Source organism: Molossus molossus, unplaced genomic scaffold, assembly GCF_014108415.1.
Source record: "Molossus molossus isolate mMolMol1 unplaced genomic scaffold, mMolMol1.p scaffold_m16_p_12, whole genome shotgun sequence".
NCBI lineage: Eukaryota > Metazoa > Chordata > Mammalia > Chiroptera > Molossidae > Molossus > Molossus molossus.
The window spans coordinates 16,154,163-16,176,300 of record NW_023425347.1 but is presented as its reverse complement, the minus strand read 5'-3'; the positions used below and the strand labels follow the sequence as shown (position 1 = coordinate 16,176,300).

The 22,138-nt window shown below is 42.2% G+C and overlaps 1 protein-coding gene across 1 annotated transcript in view; it reads left to right on the top strand.

The window, feature by feature from the left end:
• BMP6 (bone morphogenetic protein 6) overlaps nt 1-22,138 on the top strand; it is a 154,668-nt gene that overhangs the window by 115,274 nt on the left and 17,256 nt on the right. The window contains exon 2 of the mRNA XM_036256629.1: nt 9,739-9,931. Within this exon, the coding sequence (XP_036112522.1) occupies nt 9,739-9,931 (193 nt within the window). The remainder of the gene's footprint in view (nt 1-9,738; nt 9,932-22,138) is intronic.

The following is a 22,138-nucleotide window of genomic DNA, read 5'->3' as shown; positions in this document are numbered from 1 at the left end:
AAAATTTAAAAGTCACTAAAATGACAAACTAATGGATGACTCTTAAAAGAGATGTTTACCCAGCTGAAGAAGGAATTGGTGAACTCGTCCATAGATCTGAAAGAATTGCCCAGCCAATAAACGAGGAGATCAGTGATACAAAAGAGCAGGTAAGAGACATGGAAATTAGAATGAGAAAGTTGAAAGCACATCTAATTATCATTCTTGAAGGAAACACTAAAGAGAACGGAGAAGAGGTCCTCATTGATGAGCTAATGACAGAATTTCCCAGAACTGACGAAAGCTGGGAATCCACAGATTCGCGAAGGACAGTGTAATCTGGGCCGACGAAATGAAAAGAAACACAGTGAGGCCCCAGCACCCCAGGACAGTGACGCTGTAAAGCAAGGAGAGAAACAAGGTCATTGAGAAGAAGTGGTTAGTCTGGGATCATGAACACAGCCCCAACTTCCTTCTCTGTCCGTGAGGATGTTCCGCCCGTCACTGCTCTGCAGCTGGATTTGGTGTGGGAGAGTCTCTCTCTCTCTCTCTCTCCGGGCTGTCCTATCTCTGAGTTTTGACTGAAGATGTTCAACTTTTTCTTCACTGCAAAAAAAAAAAAAAAAAAAATGCATACTGTATATTTTGATTTTTATGGAATGTGGTCCGGTTGCTTCTTTCTAACAGTCCTTATGAGTAGGCACACATGGTTATCTGATGTCAGTGGGACTCTGTTAAGGTTGCAGTTACTCGGTTGAGGTCTTTCCTCATGACAGGGTTACTGGTGTAAGTGCTTGAGTGAACGCTCTCATCAGCTGAGGTCTGTGCCTTGGCTCCATTGTCAGACATGCATGGTTGTGGCTATTGACTTCTTCCCAGCCGCGGTGATGTTCACGCCTGTATTTGGGTGTGAGAATGGTTCTAAAATGAGTTTTTTAAAATAAAAAAGTGACTTGATTATTCCTTATTATTAACGATGATGTGTGGGCACTTATTGTTGGTCCTAAAGTTCTTTGTAAGATGGTACTGAGTCCAATCTGAAAAGGCCACTTGGAATAACAGGGTAGGCCCCAGGATCCCTCAAGGAGACAGAACAGTTCTGTATCTGAATTGTGGTGGTGATTACAGGAATCGATGCCTGTGATAAAATGCCATAGACGTGTGGACACACACAGCGAAAAAAGCACGTAAAAAGTGGTGAAAGTAGCATGTGGTGTGTAGCTCAAGTATGAATCTAGTTATGTAGATTGTTACATGGGATCTCGCTATGTTTTTAATCCACCCTACTATTTTTTTGCAACTACTTGTGGGTCAGTATTTATTTATTTTTATCCTCACCTAAGGACATCTTTGCATTCATCTTCAGATAGAGTAGAAGAGAGATAGGGAGGAAGAGAGAGAGAGAAAGAGCGATGTGAGAGAGACACATCTACTGGTTGCCATCCACACAACCCCATCCGGGGCCGGGGACAAACTGCAACCGAGGTACATGCCCTTAGTGGGAACCGAACCCGGAACTCTCGAGTCCAAGGGCAGACGCTCTGACCACTGAGCCAAACTGGCCAGGGCAGTAATTATTTAAATAAAAAGTAAAGTAGCCCTGACCGGTTTGACTCAGTGGTTAAAGCATCGGCCCACAGACAGAAGGATCTCAGGTTCGATTCCTGGTCAAGGGCACATACCTGTGTTGCAGGTTCAATCTCGAGTCCAGGTCATGTCATGCAGGAGGCAACCAATTGATATCTCTCTCACATCGATGCTCCTCTCTCTCTCTCCCTCTCTTCCACTTTCTCAAAAAAAAAAAATCAATAGAGAAATATCCTCAAAAGAGAATTAACAAAAATAAGTAAGTTAATTAATTTAAAAAATAAAGATTAGAGAAAAAGTCACTTGGAGCATGGCAGCCAGGAAAATAGATTCTTTTTGATATCTGTGATTCTCATAAAACATTAATAGAAATATTTAGAAATATTTGGTGTATCCTGGACAGTAAAGTCTGTCTTCTCACTGTGGTTAAAACGTGAGTTGGAGAGTTCAGTTCAGTATCTCTGTGGCTGTGTAAGGCTGTATGCCTGCAACAGAGAAGTCAGAAGGCTGCCGTTGTTACAGCCCTCGGAAGACCAGCCTAAAATTAGATAAGCTTGTGTCACGGCATGAACACTTGTTTACAGTAGTCGATGGAATGACAATTTTAAAAAAAAGAGTTTCAAGTTTTTCAACTTTCTTGTGTAACTGTAAGTAGAAAACATGAAACATTTGGAAAATGTAGACTTATTAACTATCGAGTGAGTCCAGTTAGCGAGAAAATAATGAATATGTGACTTCTCTTAAATGTGTTAAATAGGTTTTTCTGTTCTTTTCCTTCTCTTCTCTCTCTTCTTTATATTTGCAGTTGAAATAGATGGTATCTTTATTTTTCTCTAGGCAACTTTAATTGAAATGATTCAGATTTTGTGGGATGATATTCAGACAATATCTCTATTAAAATATCTTTATTATAATAAAATTTAGCAGTAGTAAAAGAAAAAAAATGACCTCCAATAAGATGAATCAGAAAAAAGAATCCACAAATAAACAATATTAGAATTACAAAACCATAGATAGAGCTCCGGTGAGGTGGCCCAGTTGGTTGGAGCATTGGCTTGTAAACCAAAGGGTTGCAGGTTCGATCCCCAGTCAGGGTGAGTACAAGAGACAACCAATCAGTGTTTCTCGCTCTCAAAATCAATTTTTTAAAAAGAATTTAAAAAGAAACATAGAGCAGAGATTTAAAAATGAAAAACTTTATGTTGATAAATTTGGAAATTTTAATGCAAATTGACAAACCTCTAAAAAATATACACTGACTTACATGCATAGCTCATGGATACTGACCACAATGTGGTGAAGGCCGAGGAGGAGGCGCAGAGGCTGCGTGGAGGTGGGCAAAGGAGGGGGGCCTGGGGTACATCTGTAATAGTGTCAGCAATAAATAAATAAATATAGAAAGGAATAGATAGCTTGAATGTCTTTATGTGTTTAAAGGAAAATGAATGAATAATTAAAATTTTTCTCCAAAGGAACTTATTCCAAAAGCAAGTATAACTTAAAACCAACTGACACTATGAGATGAGACGCTCACCAGTGTCACTGAGGAACACACACAAATTCTAAACATAAAATCAAAAGGTAGCAGACCAAGGATGTGACACCTTAAGGCCGACGTTAGGGGCTGTGTGTTTCGGTCCCCCACAATTCATAGAGTTGGACTTTCATCCCCAGTGAGGTGGTGCGAGGAGGCGGGGCCGTTGGGAGGCAATTAGGTCGAGATGACCTGGTGAGGGCGCAGCCCCTGGTGGACCTGGAGTCCTCACGGGAAGAGGAAGAGACCAGCGCCCACGCCCTCTCATGCACGCTCCAAGGAAGGCTGTGTGAGGACATAACAAGGAGGAGGCCCTCACCAAGAACCTGACCGTGCTGGCACCCTGGGCTCACAGGACCCCCAGCCTCCAGAACGGGGAGAAACAAATGTTTGTTGTTTGAGCCACGAGTCTGTGGTACTTTTGTTAGAGCAGCCTGAACGCACTGAGACCGTCCAGGAGGCAATCTGCAAAGCTGTCTTATTAGGTCCAACAATTTGTCATATGTTTCTTTCTTTTCTATTATTGAATCTTAGGAGTACCAAACTGGACTAAATGTGAGACTACAAATGAGCACCTCACCTTTTCTGATTTTAAAGGAAGGGTTCGAATGGATCACCGTTAAGATGGTTAGTGTCCGGCCGGTGGGGTCAGTGGTGAGCGTCGACCCATGCACCAAAAGGTCACCCGTTCAGTCCTGGTCAGGGCACATGCCCAGGTTGTGGGCCAAATCCCCAGTGTAGGGCATGCAGGAGGCGGCCACTTGATGTTCTCTCTCGTTAATGTTTCTATCTTTTTCTCCCTCTTCCTTCCTCTCTCTCTAAAATCAATAAAGAAAAAAAATTTAAAAAGAAGACTGTTAGCTGTAGGGCTTTTATGTAGCTTCATTATCAGGTTAATGGAATTCTTTCAATTCCTGGTTTGCTAGCTTGGAAGAGATGTAAGAGACAGAAAAACCAAGTGTAATGAGTGAACCCTGCTTGGCTCTTGATTCCAGTAAACCAAATGTACAAAGAGTTTTTGAGGTATTTGAGGAAATTCGATTATCAATTATTAGAGGGCAGTGAAGAATTATTTTTACATAGGTGAGCTCATGCATTATGATTGTGTAAGATAATGTACATTTTTTGCTAATTTTTTTATTGTAGTATAATATGCATAACAAAATTGACCACTTTAGTAGTTTTTAAGTGTTCAAGTTCTGTGGCATTAAACGTATTCACATTGTTGTGAAACCATCCCACCACCTATCTCTCGAATGTTTTCATCTTCCCACTGAAACTCTGCCCCCATTAAACAAGTACTTCTCATTCCCTCCCTCCAGCCCTGGCACCAATGTTCTACATTCTGTCTCTGTGGCTTTTTCACTTAGCACAATGTCCTCAAGGCTTATCCACATTATAGCACGTGTCACAGTTTTATTCCTTTTTAGGACTGAATAATATTCCACTGTGTGTATATGCCATGTGTTGCTTATTCACTCATCTGTCCATGGGTACTTGAGTTGCCTCCACCTTTTGGCTTTTGTAAACAATGCTGCTTTGAACATGGGTGTGAAATATCTGTTTGAGTCCCTACTTTCACTTTTTTGGGTAAATACCCAGAAGTGAAATTGCTGAATCATATGATAATTCTATGTTTAATTTTTTGAGGAATTGCCACACCTTTTCCCACCAGCAAAGCACTTTCTTCACCTCCTTGCCAGCACTTGTTAAGAAATGCCCACGTTTTAAGTAGACTCACATGAGGTAGAGCTGAAGGAGAGGACTTAAGTCACCTATTGCCTGCAGAGCAGCCATGTCCCACCATAGAAGGCAGCTCCCCACCAGCTGACAGTGTGGTCGTCTGCCTGGGCTGCCTTCACGTTTAGCTGTGACCATGCCTGCTTTCCACATACAACTTTATTATGTCTGAAAGGCGACTTGAAGGGAAAAAAGAAAAACTACACACTCCATGATTTAGTGATACATACATATATAGTAAAACTGTTAGTTTAAAAGGCAAGGGAATGTTAGGCACTGTTCTGATACTAGGTACCCTTTGGGCTGCGGTGGCATCAGTGGATATCACGTATTGGTCATGTTCCATTGTTTAAGTTGGGTGCTGGTTTTCTTGGGGCTTTATTACTCCCATAAATTATACATATTATTTTGTACGTATACTATTACGTAATTTAAATTTTAAATCTTAAATCAATAATTTTTATCCTATAGTACTGTGGCATTACATGTTGGCCAAAGGCCTGGACCTGGTCTGAAATTTCAAATGGTGTAGTCTGAGGTCAAAAGAGAGAATAGAGTGAGTTTTATAAAGCTAAATTTATTCCATTTCAAGGATTGTAAGTATTCTTCAGTGATGTCCTTCCTTTTTTATTTGGCATTAGAAGGACCTTTAGAAATCAAATCATAGAGCTAAAAGAACACAGTTTGTTGTCTTGTTTTATTGTATTTACAAATGACAAACAGAGAAAGTAGGTGACCTTGTGTAAGGTCTTTACCACTAAAAAAATATTTTCACTAGTCCTTGAAATGAAAAATTCTAGGAATTATTGCCTCGGAGAACACAGAACTGTCTCTAGTAGCAACCAAACACCCCGGCTGCTGACACTCAGTACGATGGTTTCACTCACGGCCCTTTCCACAAAATGAATCTCTAATGTAGACGCTAATTTATTAGAAGTATTAATCAGCCCTATCTAAAGACTCATGAATAAATTTGAATTACTCTGCAATGACCTAGTCTAGGCTCAGAGGAGCCAGATTCTCAAATATCAGCTAATGATAATTACAACTAACATTTATTGAGCACTTACTCTACCACTGACTATTTTGTATAGATGGTCATATTTGATCTTCAGAAATGTTATCCCCATTTAATGGATAACTGAAAATTTGACTAATACCTTACTCAGCATCACGAAAGTAAGGACAATGGGAGCTGGGCTCCAAAAGCAGCTTGGCAGCCTGACATTTCATCCACACTCTTAGCTGCCACTAATTGTCTACCACACATGGTGTCACTGCCGAAAAGCCAGATGCTAGAGGCTGCAACGTAGTGAGCGCTGAATTCAGAACTCAGCCCTGTCTTGTACTTTTCGAACTCTCTGAAATTTAATAAGTTCAGAATCCTATAGCTTGAAGGGGGATGCTAAGCTCGTTGGAAATATCACTGTTTCACCACTGTGGTCGTCAAAGGCATGTGTTGGCCAGCGACCTAATTGTGCTTATTTTTTTTTGTATCCCTCTGAGACATTAAGAAAATGCACCATGTAAATTCAACTGGAGGCAAAAGATTGGGGGAGAAGGGAGGCATTCCAAATTCCAGTGAGTGGTGGCTGGGGTATCATGGGGAGAGGGAGGAGAGTGGAACTACTTCCAGCTACAAGGCATGAGGACAGCAGAGGCATCAGAAGACAGTAAAGGATTTGGGTGAAAGAAGTTAAAAGCAGGTGAGTAGCCATCAAGACTCCTGGGGCTGAGGAGACCCTGAATCTCCTCAGAGAGGGAGAAAGAAAAAGCAGAAGGAAATTGAGAGTACTTCAAGATAATGTGTTGGTGGAGGAGAAATGAGAAAATACACATATAAAGCTATGGGTTCTAATTCACATTGTAATAAAATGATTGTTTTGAACTATCCTGTTTTCTCATTTTTCGATTCTTTATCTCTCTTCACATCTGTCTGTGAGCATTTGCCAGGATTCTTTCTTATTCATACACGTTGCCTCCCAGCATTTCAAAATCCTTATCCTTAAGAATTTTATGCATTTTCTCCCCTACCTAGCAAGGTCAGATTTCCCTTTTCTCTGTACCCGCCTCTCGTCTTCTCTCCTGTCCCTTCTCTTCTTGTGTTAGTTGCCTGTTACTGTATAACAAGTCACCCAAACCAAAGTGGCTTAAAACAATAATGTAGTATTATCACAGTCTTGTGACATGACTAAGTTCAGCTGGGCAGATTCTCTTGAGGTCTTTCATGCAACTGTGGTCAGATGGTGGCTGAGGCATGCGCCATCCAAAGGTTCCACTGCACTGAATGTCTGGATGGCGTCTACATAACATGCCTGGTGCCTCAGCTGAGGCGGTTGTGGACCAGCTGGGCTCTTCCCTCCCTCCCTCCGTCTCTCCACGCACCACACAGCCTCTGCATGGTTAGCTTGGGCTTCCTCACGGCATGGAGGTTCCAGAGCAGCTGGACTTCCTACGTGGCAGCCATCTCTTCCCACTCAAGCATTCCAAGAAACATACCTGGAAGGAAGTTTAAAACATATGTGCTAGCCTAGAAAGCCACTCTGCACCACTATTGCTGCATTTTGTTGGTCCAAAGAAGGTCACAGGGCCAGCCCAGAGCCACCCCAGAGCAGGGAGACCACCCAAGAGTAGGAATACAGGGAGGTGTGGCTTATTAGAGGTGGTGCACCACTCCAAAGACTAGCTACCACTTTTCTCATTTATTGACATTTCTGTCCTTTTCTCTACTCCTTAACTGAAATATCTTATTACTATCTTATATCTTGCTTCACCTCTATATTTTTCTTTGTAATTGTTTATATTAAGACAATTGAAAGACTTTTTTTAGGAATTCTTAAGCATTCTCTCTCAAGTGAATCTTAAAAATATATTTTCATTTAGTGACATTAAAATTTAAGCACGCAAAAGGCCCTTAGAAAAGCTGTGTGGCTATTTTTTAGAGTCTCTTTGGGAAATCAGATTTGATTCCTCTTTTAACCACCGATGATAACATATCAAACTTAAGAAGCGGATCAGTTTTAAGGGAAAGTGATACACCATAATGTGTGGGTGGCCTCAGGTGAACTCTCCAACAATATTGCTTTTCATTCTGAGCTACTAATGAGAAAACGTGCTCTCTTATTGGGACTAAACTATGGTTTACTTTCTGGTTAGACCTTTTTTACTTATATTCAAGCTCTTACATAAGCCAAAGCTTGTCCTTTTTTAACCCCCAAAATTAAGAAGTGGTGTGGGAGACTTGGATCTAAAAGGTTTGTTGCATAGTCACATGGCAATTTGGAAATTTTTTATTTAAAACCTCATACTTATACATGACTCAACTTTCCTTAGCTTCTGCAAATGACATTGAGATCTTAGGTTCTTTGTAAAGAGTTATTGACTTTTTTATTTTTATTTTTTAAAGAAGCTAGTAAACGCCAGAGTTTTTCTTTGGTGGTGATGGAGAACGGCACATGTGGGAGAGAGTGGGCAGTTGGAGGTGGCAAATAATTGTTTCTTTTTCTACACACAAGCTCTGGGAAAACTTTGCGGTCAAGGATTAATTTACTCATGAGATTTCACTGCGGTTGCCATTAAGAAAAATATTCAGCCCTGGCCAAGTAGCTCAGATACTATACACTAGTATCATCCCTATACACTGAAGTTGCGGGTTCAATCCCCAGTCAGGGCACATCCAATGAGTGCGTAAATAAGAGGAACAACAAATCCATGTTCCTCTCTCCCTCTCCCTCTCCCCTCCTCAGTCTCCCTCTCCCCCCCTCTCTCTTCCTCTCCCCTTCCTTGCCCTTAAAAAAAGAAAAGAAAAAAAAACTAATGGGAACAGCAGCAGATGCCTTTCTGAACTCTGGGGAGAGACCAGGATCGATGGTGGGAAGCAGAGAACATTTCTTTACAAGGATCATGAGTTAAGCATCTGAGGCTGACATTCTCTCACACAGACTGTATAGACATCTGAAAGCTGACTGATAATGTGGATTAGTAGTTGTCGTTTTTCATAATTTGGCTTCTCTTCAAGCAGAGAAAAGATTTCATTTAAAAAAAAAAAAAAAAAAAAGCCCGACTGGCTTTTAGACTCAGCCTTTTCCCAACGTTAAGGAGAACAATAGAAAATGGCAAGTTGCCCCGTTAGTGACTTGCTCCCGCACCTCTGTTCTCACACTTGGTTTTCCGCGCAGATTACGCAGAGACAGCAGCGCGCACGCGAGGGCCCCTCGGCGCCCATGGGCCGCAGGTGCACCGGCGCCGGGAGGTCGGTGCGCTGTGGTCGGAGCATCTCCTGTGACGCTTCACCCTGAGCCCGTGAACAAACAGCTCCCCTGAGCAGCTGCACCATCTGAGGGAATTGGAGCTCCAGGTCCAGGCAGATGCTCCGCTCACTGCCCTCCCACAGCACCTCCCGACCAGAGGCGGGCTCGGAGCTACCCTGGGGCTGGTCAACTGCTGACGGTGTGAGATGAGCCGACCTGGGGGAGGCAAAGCAGCAGGAAGGAGGGCCGGGAGGGATGCGGGCCAGGATCACCAGACATTCTCGTTGTTCTCTCCATTCTCACGGCTTCGCTGTGAAGCCACACCGGTCCCGTTTTTGCAGACGAGGAAAACTGAAGCCACTGGTTTACGTAACTTGCTTTCATGCAGTTTAGTTAAAATAAGTATTTAGGGTCGTTCAATGAAATAAAATCTAAGAGTTTTATTTAATCCTTGGGTAAAATGAAGGATTTTGATCCCAGCCTGCCTGACAGCCTAGCCCACGTTCTCTCCGCCACCCCATACCCGTAATAAGCCATGGGAACCTGTAATCCATTTGTGCATTAAAGTGGGAGACTTTCTTTTGAAGTGAGCCTATGGCACCTAGTCAAGTAACAATAGTTGTCACTCTCTCTCGTTTAATCTTATAGTGGAGTACGACAAGGAGTTCTCCCCTCGCCAGCGACACCACAAAGAGTTCAAGTTCAACTTATCCCAGATTCCTGAGGGTGAGGCGGTGACGGCTGCAGAGTTCCGAATCTACAAGGACTGTGTTGTGGGGAGTTTTAAAAACCAAACTTTTCTTATCAGCATTTATCAAGTCTTACAGGAGCATCAGCACAGGTATGAAGGCTCAAGGAAGCCCAAAGGGTGGGGCTGGCCTCCGTTTCTCACCCTGTCATCCTGTACTCCCGAGTGTGTCTGTGCAAGGTGACTGGAGTTCAGGGATTGCACATGCGCATGATGAGGGTGTGTTCTAAAAGCCAGTGTGAGCAGCACCGAGGTTCTTTGCTGTTAAGTTGAAGACGTTCCAGATAGTAAATAGCCAATAGATGGTATTTACTAAGCATCCTTTATGATCAGAGAACAAATGACTTATTGGGGATGAAATGTTTCCCATTATCGTTTAGTCCCTATTTGAGTGATGGGTGAGGGTGGCTAAAATAAATCTACACATGAAAATTATTTAAGGATGCTTACCAATGATACTAATTCCAGTGAATAGAAGGCTATGTATTTGTGCACATAATACATACATATTATATGTGTGATATGTCTTTGAGTAAATGAATGTGTGTGTATGTGTGTGTCAAATGTATTCTTTCTCACTTGGATCCAGGAAATGATAGACTTTTTTTCTGTCTGCATTATTCTTATTTCCTGAAATGAGGCCAGATCATTTTGTAAAAGGACCGCCATGAAGTAGGTTCGTGGGGCTTCCTGGCAGTAAAAACAGGCTTCCATGGAGTGGTATTTGGAGGAAGGGCTGAAGGCTGAAATATTACAGCAGTTAGTTCAAACCTATAGCACATAGAAAACAAGCCAGTGACCTTGGATTTTGCTTACTTCTGAGGGATCAGTTTAGTAGTTTGGGGAGGGGCGAGCGCAGTAGGTTAGCATTGCTGTGGACTTCTCAGTGTGCATGAGGCGGGCCCGGCGTGTGATAGGCCGCCTGGCGGTCAGGTGGTAGATGTGAAGACAAAAGTGGAAGGAAGAGAACACAGACAGGAAGGGGATCCCACACTTACTGACTCTATAAGAGATGTGCCAGCTTTGGCTTTTAAACCAAGTCCACATTCTTGCTCTTGATCTTGGAAGTGTATTGACTTCCCAAGAATGTCCAAAGGTTAGGAATAACTTTAGTTTATCCTGAAATTATAAATTGTTTGTGGGTCTATCACAAATACGCACACTAAAATAGCAACAGATGTTAACTTGCCCTATAAAAGCTTCATTTTAGTTTTGAGAACACTGTCAACATTTGGCCCTTATGCATATTCAAATCTCTAAGGAGGGAACTAAAGAAGAAGGAAAGACACTTGCCAGGCTTTGGGGACACATCATGGTGTTGAACATACTCACTGATGGTTGTACATGGATTCTTGCTGAAATAGTTAAATAATAAGTGAAGTCTAGTCATTGTGGTATCTTTGTAACAGACCAACATTTCAGAATGAATGGGAAGTTTATCGATGTCTTATTTTCAGTCCTAAATAAAAGTATATTCAGTAACTGAACTGTTCAAGTCCTCTTTTGAAAAGTAAAGTATTTGTTGCTAGATTTTCATTGTTGGTGCTCAGTGAGTCTTTGGAACTGTGTTAGCCATTGATTTTCAATCTGCCTCATTATGTCCCATTATAGTTTTTTGGTGGAAATAACCTGTTGGTACCTTTTTGGCTCAGAACTTTGTCAGAATTCAGGGTTTTCTCTATCCTGCAGGAAAAGCTTCATAGTGAAAACACTAGATTGTGGGTTTTGTGACTATAAAATTTTTTAATTATTATTTTTAAAAAGAGAGCTAGCAGACCATTTGTAAGGTTTATATTGAACTTCAGCCAAAAATGAGCAGCTGCCTTGTGCCCAAGATGGTGGTGTCATACTTCCTCAAGGCCTGCAGTGAGTCTGGGAAACAAATCCCAAACCGTCCCAACCTTTGATGACTGTCAACTCAGGTTGCAATTTCTCGGCCTTCCAGGACAGATATTTGGCCTTGGAAGTGTTTAATTGTTATGCATAGGAAAGGAAAAATTACTGGGAGAACTGTGAGAATTTCAGGCTTTTGAAGGTTCCCGGTTGGCCCGGAGGAGATTTTCTTTTCTTATCGGTGGGCCGGGAGCCCAGGCCTCCTGCTGTCCCCTCCGGTCATTCCAGGGGCCTCTAGATTTAACTGCAGGACTCCTGGGAAGGTTTCCTCTCCCCATCTGTACTGTCTTGGGGTGTCTTGGCTGAAAACAATTCTCCAGGCTTGTAAAGAAACTTATTTGTCTAATCTGTGTTCCAGTGAAATTTGTACTATTTGATGGATTAACTTAATTTAACAAGTGTTTGTGTTGCAAAATAGTTGGCCTCCTTGCAAAAGAAAAAAAACAAGGAAGGTTTTTCAATACCCTCATATACTCAGCTGAGGCAGAATAAGTCCTGTGCTGGGCCTCCTGATCTAAGGGCTGCTAGAAAGCCCGACCCAGGGAGGGTCAGGGAAGATTCTCGGGAGGTCGGCCATTGCTGTGGTCTCTACAGACACATCTTCCTCAGACTGATAAGAAATCATTGGACCAGGTAAGTTAAAAAAAAAAAAGTGACTGCTTGAATAGATGGTGCTTTGAGTAAGAAGAGAGAACATTTGATACTTTATTCAAAACCTGAGAATAAGCCCTGAGATGGAATCTAAGTCCTGAAAAGGTCTGAGCAACTCATGGAGTGAACTGGGATCAGCCACCCAGCAGGGTGACAGTTAAACCAGAGCACAGGATGCCTTTGCACTGGATTTTTTAAATGTGCTCTATGCTATGGTGTGGTGTTTATACTTTGAGATGAGTTTGGTGTTAACATCTGGCATTATAAATCATTATGTTTTTATGATGACACTGGTAAAATTGGCATTTATATAGTACTTGGAGTTTGGAAAAGACCTTCTCATATGTTCCCTCATTAGGGTTTAACCATGATCCCATCAGATAAGCAGGACAGGCATATTACCTATTAGAGAATGAAATGTGGTGCTTTTGAATTTTGCCAAGTTCAAACTATGCCTAAACTGTTGTGTGCTGTGCTTCTGAAAGTCACCCCTATGATGTGAGGACAGTCCCAAGATACAGGGAACGTGCCAGAAAGAAGTAGCAGTCTTCTTCTGGCAACCTCCACCTCGCCATCTCTTTAGTCTTGATGGGAACATCCACGGGGCTTCTGTTTGGGTGGAAGTGAGACAGTTCTCCTGGGGGTAAAGAGGTGTCTGTTAGAATTCAGGCCCTGATACATTGACTTTCAAGGCCTTCCTACAGAAAACCTTTGCAAACTTTTGTTGCTCTATGATCAGGCATTGATCTATTAGAGCTTTTCTAGAGGGGTATGAAGGGGAAGAAAGACTAGAATAAATTTATACAGAAGTATTTGTACTTATTCACAGTATTATACATTTGTCCATTTACTGCACCATTGTCTTCTGCATCTCATACACTCGAAGCTGACTTCATACCTGGAATGTACAGGCTGCTCTGAATAACTTTTGATCTTTGCTATTCATGTATAGTAGCGTCACGGTAGCATGTTGCTTGTCATAATGTGTGCTCATGATTTACCTCGATAGCACCTTTCTATTCATGAGGCAGTTCTGAAGCCTTTAAAGAATATCACATTCGTCTACATTTCTTATTTGGCTAAATGACATACTTTTATGGCTTTATTGCTTTTGTGTATTTAGAAGTCAAAGAGCATCTCCTGAGAGTCAGCCAGAAATTTTAACAGAGGAACATGTTCAGTGTCTGAGGGTGGGTCCTGTTTGGTCCATGAGTCGGCCACTCTGTTGAAATGCCATCCTCTGTTCCCTACGTTTTGGTGATTGCATTGGTTGCAGTGATAGTCTATCTTCTGTGAATAGGATAACTTTTCTTTTCCATGATCTGTCTATGGTGCATTTAAAGTAGGAAATAATTACCAAATTTACAATTCATTATTCCTAGTTTAAGCAGTACCACAACTTACTCTGTTTGCAAACAGGCAAAGTTTTTTGGGTTTTTTTTGGTATATGTGGGGTTTTTTTTATTTATCTTCAGATAGAACAGGAGGGAGAAAGGGAGGAAGAAAGAGAGAGAGAGACATTGATGTGAGAGAGACACATTGACTAGTTGCCACCCACACGACCCCAACCAGGACTGGGGACGAACTGCAACCGAGGTACATGCCTTTAGCGAGAACCGAACCCGGGACTCTCTAGTCCGCAGGCCTACGCACTAACTGCTGAGCCAAACTGGCCAGGGTGTATATGTATTTTTAAGTTTGGTTCCTACAGGGTGGGACAAAAGTATTTTACAATTGTGAGTAGGTGGAACACAGAGTTTATTCTTACATTATTACTTATTAATTATTGTATTATTTCCCATACGAACAACTGTAGACCTACTTTTGCCCCACCCTGCATGTTGTACCCCAACTTCAGAATCCTTAAGAGGTGAAGAAATGTATCTCTGAATCAAGGAAACCAGGCAGTGCTGCTGAGGAGTTGGTTTTCAAAACTGAGGAAGATGACTTTAGGACAGCCCAGAAGTCATGCCACTGGGGTCCCCAGAAAAATGTAGATGTAGTTATTGCCTAAACTAAATTTTTAACAAAATTCACTCATTCTGACCTATTTTTCAGATAGGTTGTAATTGTCCCAGGAGAGAAAATAACTGTCAATGGGCAGATACACATTTTCCCAGAACTTTTAGTTTGATAGCTACTCTGAACTTCTCACAGAGATAGGAACTGCAAGAACAAGTCAGGAGGAGGAATGAAGATGAGGTCTCATGGTGGGGCGGCTCAGGAGGCAATGGGATATGGAAGTGCTTAGCTCAGCAGAATGAACTAAACTACAGTAGCAGATATTTTAAATCATATGCGAGCTTTTGAAGTTGATTAGCTATCCCAGCTGTGTAAGAATAGAAAAACCTAACTGACCTAGTACCATTTGTTGAGAATACTTTTCATTTTCAGTTTACTTCAGTGGCATCTTTGTCCTAAATCAGGTGATCACATATGTGTGGGTCTGTTTCTGGGATCTTTATTCTGTTTCATTGGTTAATTTTTCTCTTCTTTCACCAACACTGTACTCTTAGTTTTTTAGTTTTTAATGAAGGCTTGATGTCTGGTGTGTAAGTTCTCCAATTTTATTCCTTGAGGTTTTCTTGCTATTTATTGACCTTTGTTTGCATTTTTATATACATTGTAAAATAGGCATTTCAATTTCCACAGAAGAAGATTGATGGGCTTCTGATTGGAATTGCATTAAATCTAGAAATTAATTTGGGAAGAATTGACTCTTATCAATATTGAGTGTTCCAATCCAAGAATAAGGTATTTATTTAGTTTTTAAATGTTTTTCTCAATAATATATTGTGGGTTTTTTTTCTTGAATATTTTTATTAGAATTACTCTGGGTATTTAAGTTTTTTATGATATTATAAATGGCATTATTAACTTTAAAAATTGCAGTGTCTAATTGTTTTTTGCTCACAGTTAGAAATACAATTGAATTTGTATATTGTTCTTTTATCCAACAACCTTGCAAATTCACATGCAAATTCTAACAGTTTTTTGTGCAATAGTTTGGAAATTCTGTAAATATAATCATGCCATCTATAAATATCCATTTTATTCCTTCCTTTGTATGTCTTATAGTTTTTGTTTCTTTTTTTCCTTGTTTTATTGTGCTAGCTTGGACATCCAGTATAATGTTGAATTCCACTCAGATTTCTGTCAGTTTTCTAATCTCAAATTGGAAATCCCTGTTAGATTTCTAATATATGGGGGAAGGGAAGATTTAATAATTTAACATTAAGGATGATGTTTGCTATAAATGCTCTTGAAGACACTCTTTATTAGATTAAATATATTATTCTCTAGTCCTAGTTTGCTAAGAGTTTTGTGTTTTTTTTTTTTCAATTAGAAATTGGTGTAAAATTTTATCAAATTTTTTTTCTGAATTTTTGGAGATGATATGATTTTTCTGCTTATAGTGTTAATGTGGTATACTACATATTGATATTCAGATGTTTCACATCCCTGGAACAGGCCCAACTTGTGATTTATTATCCTCTCTATATAAAGCTTGATTAAAAAATCGTGTCTGATCACTGTTATCTGTATCACCTATGGATCTATTTCCATCATCTGTTTATTCCCTTGATTTTTTTCTCATTTGTTTTATTTCCTGGAACATGTGATAATTTTTAAAATTAAATTATTGACATTATTTATGAAAAACAGTTCTGGACACAGTTATCTTCTTCCAGACTGGATTTTATTTTCTTCCAGAAAGCAGACAAAATGCAAACAGATTACCTTGTTCTTTTTGTTCCAGTCGAGTCTGTGTTAAAGCTCATCTGTTTCTGGTTTTCTCTGTCTCCTAGAAGTTAGCTCTTTTAAGGGTCTCAGCTGAAGGTCAAGGATGTTTACCAGAACCCATCTCGCCTGGTGGGCTCTGAACTCTAATTTTTAACTCCCAACATTATAAGACTGCCAAAAAGTCTGCTTTGCTTTTTATCCTCCAAGCATTTTTTTTTTTTTTTTTTTTTTTGCTTGTTTTCTCAGCTTCTTACTCCATGCATACATGGCTTAATATCTGGCAAAATACTGGAGTTCAAGGCAGCCAGTACTTGAAGAGCCAAGGCCCTAGAGGAAGTGAACCCAAACTTCTATGAGATCACATTTATGAGCTCACTTATATGCAGCCCCTTTCCTCTGGGACCTTAGCCCTTCAAGTCCCAGCTGCCTTAAACTCCAGTGATCCCTAGCCAGTGACATTGCTCCCAACTCTAGGCTGCTGCTCCTTTCTGTTTGGTATCCATGTCTCATGCAAGGAATGAACAAATGCCTTGAGATGAAAAGGCAACAGCAAATACAGGGCTTACCTTAATGCGTTTCCCTTGTTTCTGAGATCTTGACTCATCAAGGATTGACTCTGTTGGTTGCTCTAAGATAACTTCAAACAGGTTTGTTGTTTTAAACTTGTTCTTAGTAGGAGTGTTAGTTTGATACATCATAGCCAGAAGCATACATCTCTGAAGTATCATTTTTTCCCTTGGAAATCTTTATAATGAATTCTCACAAATGTTGATATTTGAGTCATTAACCAAATAGTGTAGTTCTGAAAACAAGACCTGAACCAGTAGTTGATCCAGTTCCAGGATCTAAGAGGATAGTTACCCTGGAAAAGCATTTTTTGTGGACTGATTGCTCTGTGAATTCTGTTGGATTTTCAGTGCTGCCTGCTGATGTGAAGGGAGTGTACTTTTATCATCACTGAGATAAAAGTGAGATATCTGAGACTATTTTCTGTTTTGAAGAGAAGGGCAAATTTGAGAAAGCCAGGATAGGAGAACACTATTGTAGTTTGGTAGGAGAAAACCAAAGCCTTTTATCGCCATGCACAGCCACACCTATTTCTCTTTCTGTATCTGGCTTTCACAGGTGTGACCCTCAGGGACTCCTGAAATCTTACTGCTAACTTGATCATCTCTGGCGCACTTGGTGTGGGCCTGAGGCAAGCATTGAACTTTTCTGTATTTGTTCCTTTGCCCCTGAAAAGGGGATAATACAACTGACCCACAGCTCAGGTTATGCAACTAGTTAGTTTTATCCTTTTAGTGAAGTGTATGCATATTCTTTGTACTTAGAACGATCTGCCTGAAATTTAAAAAGTGAAGGCTCAAGAAGCTGCCAAACTTTGTTCCTCAGACTATGTGTGCTCTGTGCAAAGGCACCGAGTAGAAAACCACGTCCCGGAGAGGAGTCAGCGTCATCATGAAGAGTTGCATACACTCAAAAGAATGCTAAGTTTGGGGGCGAGGAGACGTCGGGGTGTGGTGGGCAGAGGAAGCTCTTGTTTGGGAACTGCTTATCCACTTGGTGAACATGAAAGAAACGAGGAAATAGGTTTTATTTCTGGAAACTGTGCCTTCTGTATTATTCATTCTCAGAAATGAATTGCTTTGGTGTAAGCAACTTCTTGCCAGGATGGCTAGCACTGTGGGAGGCAGGCCATGGGGGTAGTTAAACTTATTTTGTGAAACATCTTTAAAAAAAAAAAAAATCACAATGAACAGTATTGTTGCTGCTTTATTTCCCCATATTGGACAAGGATACAGAAATGTGGGATTGGTAATGAGAACTAAAAAGACATGTAAGGTTTGCACATAACATGTATAAATGGTGACAGGACTCCTTGTTTAATCTGGGGGCGGGGATCACCAGGGCATGCTGGAGTGTACCCTCGTCTATGGGAACAAAGAGAACAGGTTAGGTAGCCATGAATTTATATAAGATTATCTTCTACCTGCCGCTCTCTCCCTGTCTTAGACACACAGACGACTTCTCATAATACTGCTACCTTGAACTTGGTCTTACCTGCGACTCCAGTGATTAGTCTAGGTTGATGACTCCCAGAGGGTCAAATCAATCCATAAAACAATCAGAAAATTACTGTGGAGCAGCCCACATTTGCTTTGCACTGTTTAAAGAGAGGGGCAAGAAAACTTGAGAGTAGATAGCTTTGAAACGTCAGTGTAAGCAGATGAAGGTAATACCACCCCCATTTAAGGGATAGGGAGTGTGCCGTCGGTCAGTAGTTCTCCAAGTAGGGTCCTCAGACCAGGAGCATCAGCATCATTTGGGAACCTGTTAGAAATGCAAAGCCTCAGGCCCCCCAGGATCTGTGAGGTGGGCCCAGCGGGCTGTGTGCCAGAGGGTTCCAAAGCAGTCTGAACTGGAGAACGGCTGTTCTGGTGGCTAAGAACACAGGTAACACTTGAGCCAATTAGACTGGTTTCAAATCTGCAGTTACTGGCTGTGTGACTGTGAGCAAACTACTTAACCTCTCTGTTCCTCCGTGTCCTTATCTGCCCAACTGTGATGGGGTTAATACTGTTTATCTCTTGTGGTGATTGTGAGGAGTTAACATATATGAGAGCACTTAGTACCACTTAGTACAGCCACATAGTAAGGGCTGGCTATGTTACTATTCTGACAGCGAGGTGACTTGTGTTGGTTTTGAAGATTAAATATCCCTTTGATATTTGAACCTTCTCTTAATGCTATGCTAGTTCTTGAGGTGAAATTTGGGTAATATCAAGTGGCATAAAATCAGTGATAACTTAGCTACTTATATAATAGCAATGTCCATTCATCCATGTTACTCAAATCTGTGTGTGTGTGTGTGTGTGTGTGTGTGTGTGTGTGTGTAGCAGTTTATCCTGAGTTTAGTGCTGTCTTGTCAAACCCTATTTCTTTTCTCTCTCTTTAGTGGTAAAATTTTATTTATTTATTTATTTATTTTTTTTATCCTCACCCGAGGATATTTTTCCATTTTTTGTACAGGGAGAGAGAGAGGAAGGGAGAGAGAGAGAGAAACATCGACGTGAAGGAACACATCGAGTGGCTGCCACCCGCACGACCAACCAGGGCCGGGGACAAAGTGCAACCGAAGTACGTGCCTTTAGCGGGAACCGAACCCGGGTCTCTCCGGACCACAGGCCGATGCTCCAACCGCTGAGCCAAACTGGCCAGGGCTTTAGTGGTAAAATTTTAGATACAATCCTCTGCATATGAGAAGAAAGTCCAAGTCTTTGCTTCACTATCTAATTTTCTAAAGGAATTGATTTTTTTTTTTTTTTTACTTTCATTCCATTTGAAAATTAAATTTTTCTTATAAAGTTGGTTCTTCAGTGTATGAATGTTGTTTGGTATCTTAGTTTACCATTGAGTCCAGACCCATAAATGGCAAAGGAATATGTTTATGAAGACGTAAAGAAACAAACCACAGGCTCACCTTATCAACCATTCCACAAATCTGCTTGCTTCAAACTTATACATTCCATTGTATGAAGAACATTGTCCTGGTAAAGTGGTTGGTAGTGAGCACAGTAGTACTTTATCCAGGGCAGTGTGACTTTAGTGGATAGCACTGGTCAGAAAAGGTCAAAATCAGGAGCCGAGATGGCTCCTGACCTTCTTCAAGGGCAAAGGAGAAACGACCCCCTGCGTCTGCCCATAGTGCCGTCTGCTGCTCAGCCCGATGGCGTGTCACTGACAAGGGCAGGTGCCCAGAGGTTGTGCTGTGGGATGGACCACACAGGGTTGATCTTGACCACAAACACTAAGTCTAACAGTCTTATGAGCGGCTTGCTGGTCAGGCAACTCTATCACTAGAGTGAATTTTAAAATTTTTCTAGCAACCTCTTGTTAGGCTTACTCTTGTTAGAACTTCGTTTGCCAGGCTGATCACAGTATGAGGAAACTCAAGCCCTCGCGTTGGGATAATTGAGATAACACTGTTGTATCCCTGAAGAGGGAAAGTATATTCATCATGAAACGTGGGCCTACGAGTTGGTTGAGAACAAAATAGGCAACACATTCATTCAAAATGGGCCCCCTCTCTTGTTTCGGGGTTTTCTTGCATAGTACGCTCACTTGACTGCCTTCGTCTCGGTGGGAGGGTCCAGATAACCCAGCTGGGCGGTCCACTGGCCAGACCCTGGTGTTCTTTGCCGGGTGGCAGCTCGGTTTCGGATGGAAGGAACAGACCTCAGCCGTGCTGCCGTGCGCTCAGAAGAGAACCCCGGTTTGTCACACGGGGAAACCAGGTGTGTCTGATTGGCGGCCACCCTTTCCCGGGTCGGCAGGCTAAGGAGGCCATGTATCACTGAAGAAACGTAAACGGATGTGGACCAGACCGGAACTGTTTCATTGACCTGCCAGAAATCCTGTCTCTGAAACACCTGAGCTGTTGGAAGCACTGAGGCTGAGCCAGCCACGTTGTTTCTGAAACCTGCAGTTCTGAAGGTCCCCCCCCCCCCCCCCCCCCCGGCTGTGGGACTGCATGTCGGTGGCATCTCAGTCCCCACCGAGGGTGTTCTGCCGAGGAGGAGAACAGGCGGGGCTGGGCGGTTCACCTCCACCTCGGACCCCTCGCGCACCGTTCACCCCTTCCTCTCCAGACCCTGACAGGGGTGCCCGCTCATGATTTCAGATCCTGTGCCAGCCCTGAGCGTCTTCATGTGTTTTCTGTGTCCACCTGCTACTGGCACTTATGTGCAGTAGATTTTTATCCCTTACCTTACCCTGAGCCTTTGCTCAGTATTTTCAACCTGTGCCCTGGACTTTTCTTGACTGTTTTTTAGATGTGTGGTAGCTGAGTCCAGGCTCTGGCTTTAAGTTCTGGTCAGCTCACTTAATACCTGTGACCCGAATACACTTGCCTTCCCTGGGCTCCGTGTGGTCAGCTATGGGACCTGCCTCCCCGCTCCCCGGGGAATGAAGGAGAGGCCCTTGGCACGCACACAGGCTTGGAAAGCGCCCAGTAAATATTTGTGCTTCTCTCTCCATTTAGTCCAGTTATTTTAAGTCCATGCTCTACCTCACCTCCCTTCCGTGGTACCTGAGTATCCTGGATTTAATCATCTAAATTTGAGACTGTCTGGCGGCCAGTGAGCCAGAGATTTTTCTTTCTGCATTCAGCTCTTACACCGTGCTTGCATCCCCCACAGGCCGCGTAAGCAGTGAGGATGCGCATTATCCGTACTATGCGGCTGGGGAGCCGAAGGAAGCGGAATTCCTGGCCCGCCTCACTGAGGAGCAGTCAAGACAGACTTGGACTCCGTGTCCACGAATCCCCACTAACCCGGCACATTTCATTTCTTCCACATCAGGATTATGAATCCTTCTTTGTTTTAAAACAATTTCTTTCTTTCTTAATTTTTAGAGAGAGCGGAAGGGAGAGGGAGAGAAAGATAGAAACATCGATGAGAGAGTATCGATTGGCCACCTCCTGCATGCCCCCCACTGGGGATCGGACCCACACCCTGGGCATGTGCCCTGACCGGGAATGGAGCTGGCGACCTCTTGGTGCATGGGTCGACCCTCAACCACTGAGCCACACCAGCCGGGCTGAATTCTTCTTATCAACACTCTTCCACCGCCACCCCAAGTCTAGCTTTTGATTCATGTTCAGCCTCTTTATTCCATGCCCTTTGCTTTTCTCCCTTCCTCTGCGTTCTCTCTCCTGTTTTTGGATGATGGACTCTGTCCCATCCCCCACTTTCTCTTGTGATAGACCCCCCACGTCCTTGATCATAAACCCTACTTTTTAAAACTCAAAGCTCATTCTAACTCTTTCTATCAGCAGTGCCCCACTCATGTCTTGGACGGTCTGTTTCTCCATCTTAAAAATTGTGTGTCTCATCGAAGCTCTATCAGTCGCGAACGTGATCGGTGGCAGTAGCCCTGTGCACGGATGCCCTTGCTTCAAGGCGCCTCCCACCCTGACATCCTCACAGCATCTTCGTTCTAGAGGCTGCTGTT